This window comes from Seriola lalandi, unplaced genomic scaffold (genome assembly GCF_002814215.2).
Source record: "Seriola lalandi dorsalis isolate HSWRI2012SDOR001 ecotype SW California unplaced genomic scaffold, Sedor1 jcf7180002006535, whole genome shotgun sequence".
In the NCBI taxonomy this organism is placed as follows: domain Eukaryota; kingdom Metazoa; phylum Chordata; class Actinopteri; order Carangiformes; family Carangidae; genus Seriola; species Seriola lalandi.
The window spans coordinates 1-3566 of NW_019477188.1; the positions used below are offsets into that span (position 1 = coordinate 1).

Genomic DNA, 3566 nt, shown 5'->3' on the forward strand with positions numbered 1-3566 from the left:
CACCATCACTTTATCTTCTGCTGCTGTGGCATTCTCGCTTTTCTATCTCAGTCTCTTGCACTGTGCATGTGTGGACTGTGTGCCATGTGCTTTGGTTTGGCATCTGACTAACTACAGAAACATCCAAGCAATGGATTTAAAAATGGGTCACACAATGTACAGCAGGCTATGAATAGAAACGACCTCTGACGGGCCTGTCCTCTGTAACAGATTCCTGAAATATTATTGAATTAGTCAAAGCAAAACGACATACTAAATTAATCACTTGGTTGGAGCTGAGGCTTATGCCCCCCAGCCCAAGTCGCGTTGGTTTTCCAGTCACGAATGAAGTGATACTGGCTGAGTCCTTGAGCATGCTGTTGTTCAACCTGATGGGCTCCACAGCACAAGAGAAGGATAAGGAACACATAGAATAGTAAATGTCCATTAAAAGATTTTTTAAAAACTTTTCCATTAAAAACTTTGGTATTTCAAATCAGTTGCCTTTTGTGGTGCAGATAGTGAAAGGTCACCACGGATTGACTGCAGTGTTCTCCAATCTCCATCTGTTTGATTCCCAGGTACTCCCTTCCCTAAGACCTTCATGCAGGTGGCTAAGAAGATTTTGTCTCGTCTGTTCCGGGTGTTTGTCCACGTCTACATCCACCACTTTGACCGTGTGAGCCAGATGGGGGCCGAGGCTCACGTCAATACCTGCTACAAGCATTTCTATTACTTTGTCACTGAGTTCAACCTGACGGACCACAAAGAGCTGGAGCCTCTGGTGAGTCAAAGAGCGGATAGGATGTCATATGGAGCTAGATATGAAAATCAATGTAGTTATGTTGAGTAAATGCAAATAAAAGCTTTGATGTGTTTTGAAGAAATGGAATTACAAAGACTAAACCCCAAACTAGTTGTAGCAGTGTTGTAAATATCTGGAGTAGAAATTTTCTTAATCCAATAAAAGGTGATGGGTCTTTTTCTAAAGAAATTAGAAGTGTCAGATATAACCGTATAATACCTGCCAGTATATGCAGAGTTACATGAAATTACCAAACGGAGGTACTGCATTAAAGTGCTTAGACTGTACAATATCTACTAGATGTTACTGTGCTTTCTTTTTATTTGCAAAAATGTATCTGTTGCTTTTTTTTTTTCCAATTTTATGTTTACCTCATGATCTTACAAATACATTTAAAGTATACTTACTGCATCCTTAACTGTGGAAACATTTTGATGAGTACTTCATTGCTGTAACTGGCTGCACTGTGTGTATGTGGTTTGTCTGCTACAGAAAGAGATGACCTCTCGGATGTGCCACTGAGAGAGCGCAGCGCACCTGTGGACACGCCGGACGAACACATCCGTCCATCTAGAAGACTGCAGCAGAGAACTAAAAGAACAAACAAATTCAGAAAAGAGTCTATTTTTATATTTAAGTACTGTAATCTATTTAGCCACATACAGTAGGTTTTAACCAAGAACCTTGTCATGTGAGGCGTTCTGTTCCTTTTAAAAAAAAAAAAAAGAAAAGTTTTCAAACCTTTTATCAGAGCACAGTATTAAGAGGTGTATGTTTGTGTTGATGTTTTTGTTTTTCTATTTTATTTGAATCTCAATCATTCCAGGATGCTTCTGTCTTTCTCTCTGTTAAAATGATCTAAAATTAGTACGATTTCTTACTGTAAATCTATGAAATCATTATGTTGTTACATTAAAATGATTCTCTACTCTTATAATTTGGATTTAGTAATCACTAATTGATTTAGATTTTTTCCTAACTGAAAATTACAGTGCTGGGCTATGGCTAAACTTAATCTGTGGATTTTTATTACAGGGGTAGGAAAGACATTGTTCTGTTATTCCACTCAAAGTAGTAATGTAGTATTATTTTCGGGCAGACAAGGTATTCTGTACAAACAGTCCTATGATGTTAAATCACCTCGAGAAAAACACAGTATCCACAGTTTTTTAGAGTATTTTTTTAATGCTTTAAATACCATTTCAGTCATTTAAATCAATTTGGGCTTTGGTTGCATTCATTGAAAAGTTATGTGGAAATGAACCAAATACAGTAAGGGCTTGCTGGTGACTCAGACATTATCAAGTTTGTGTTATTGTACACTTTGGGCTTCAGGCCACCAGGCAGGTTCTCAGATGTCAAACCTGCAGGTGTTTGTTGCTGATACACTTGGCAGCTGAAGGTCACACGAGACTCGAACCTCACATGACTAAACTGTGGTGGCAGCACATGTTCAAAAAACTGTCCACTGGGTGGCGTCAGACATCAATACCCGTCTGTGGTTGAGGAAATACTGTAATTCTACAGTTGATATTATAGCCCTTATGAAATCTGCCCAGTGTCCCAGTTAAAGTCATGAAGAGGGGAAGTGAGGACCCGATTCGGGTTAATGATTCGACTAAGCTGGTTATGTAAGAAACAGGCCAGACTGTACTGTGAATACAGAGAGAGTTTTGTTTTGAATGAGCCTGGCTTTGCATGATTGGGTCAACAACAGTCATGAATAGGCTTGAGAACAGCGTTGTTGGTTAGATTTAGAGGCAGTTATCAGTCATAATGGTTTGGATTATGTACTTAATACGCAGTAACCTTTAACACAAGAAAAACATCAAGGTTAACACAATTACAAGATAACTTGTAGGAGCCTACAACCTGTGACAATAAGTATTACATTTTGTAAAGGGAGAGTTTTCATTCATTCCTCGCCCTTGCAGGAGGACGGTTGGGTGTGGGGCGTTGTTATCTGCATTGGTGGAAAAAAGTATTATCAGCTAAATTTACTTACACACTTGTTTTTCTGTGGGGTCAAGCTAAGCATTTTTACAATGCTTTGTATTCTCTAAGATTGTGTGTTTAAACTTAATTTTAAAAGCAAATAGTAACGTAAAAAGTAAATCTGTCAAATAAATAAAGTGGAGCGAATTGTTTAAATGTTTACCTCTGAAATGTGGCGGACTACAAGTATAAAGCAACATGAAATGGAAGTACTCAAGTTAAGTATAGGTACCTCAAAGTTGTACTTGAGGTACTTGAGCACTTGAGTAAATGTACTTACTTTTCACCATTGAATGGCTGGGGGTTATTATCTGTAGTGTTCTGTCAGTCATCCTAACAAGATGTTTATGTCTGAAAATTAATGTTTATCAGCATATTAACAACTGAATATATATTATTTCCACTTCCCTTCCTTCATTCAAGCTGGACAAACATTATATTTTGACATACTAATATAAATTTGAATGAACAAACCTGATGTAACTATCTGCCCCAATAACATCAACCACTGAAATGACCTCATTGCCTGCTGCAACCTGATCCTCTTACGGGATTTTCCCTCCTCTCCCTCAGTGGAGTCACTTCCTCTGAGCACTGTTCTCTGGCAGCACACGTTACGCGTGTTACGTGTGAGATAAGTTGTGCCCGCCTTTTGCTCTTCCCTCCCTCTGGCGTGTTTTTCTCTTTTGGAATGTATCAGACAGCCCCGAAGGGCTCTGCAGTTGCAAGACATGAAGGGAAGTACTGGAAAGAGGCCATGAACAAGGGGAAGAATTTCAGGCTGCAG

The 3566-nt window shown here is 38.8% G+C and overlaps 1 protein-coding gene across 1 annotated transcript; it reads left to right on the forward strand.

The window, feature by feature from the left end:
* Positions 1 to 560: 560 nt before the first annotated feature.
* On the forward strand, positions 561 to 3162 carry LOC111671102 (MOB kinase activator 3A-like; the record flags this gene model as incomplete). Its single annotated transcript, XM_023428115.2, has 2 exons — positions 561 to 763; positions 1277 to 3162. Coding segments are annotated over 2 exons (233 nt in total), but the record flags the coding sequence as incomplete, so codon positions are not given.
* Positions 3163 to 3566: the final 404 nt, after the last annotated feature.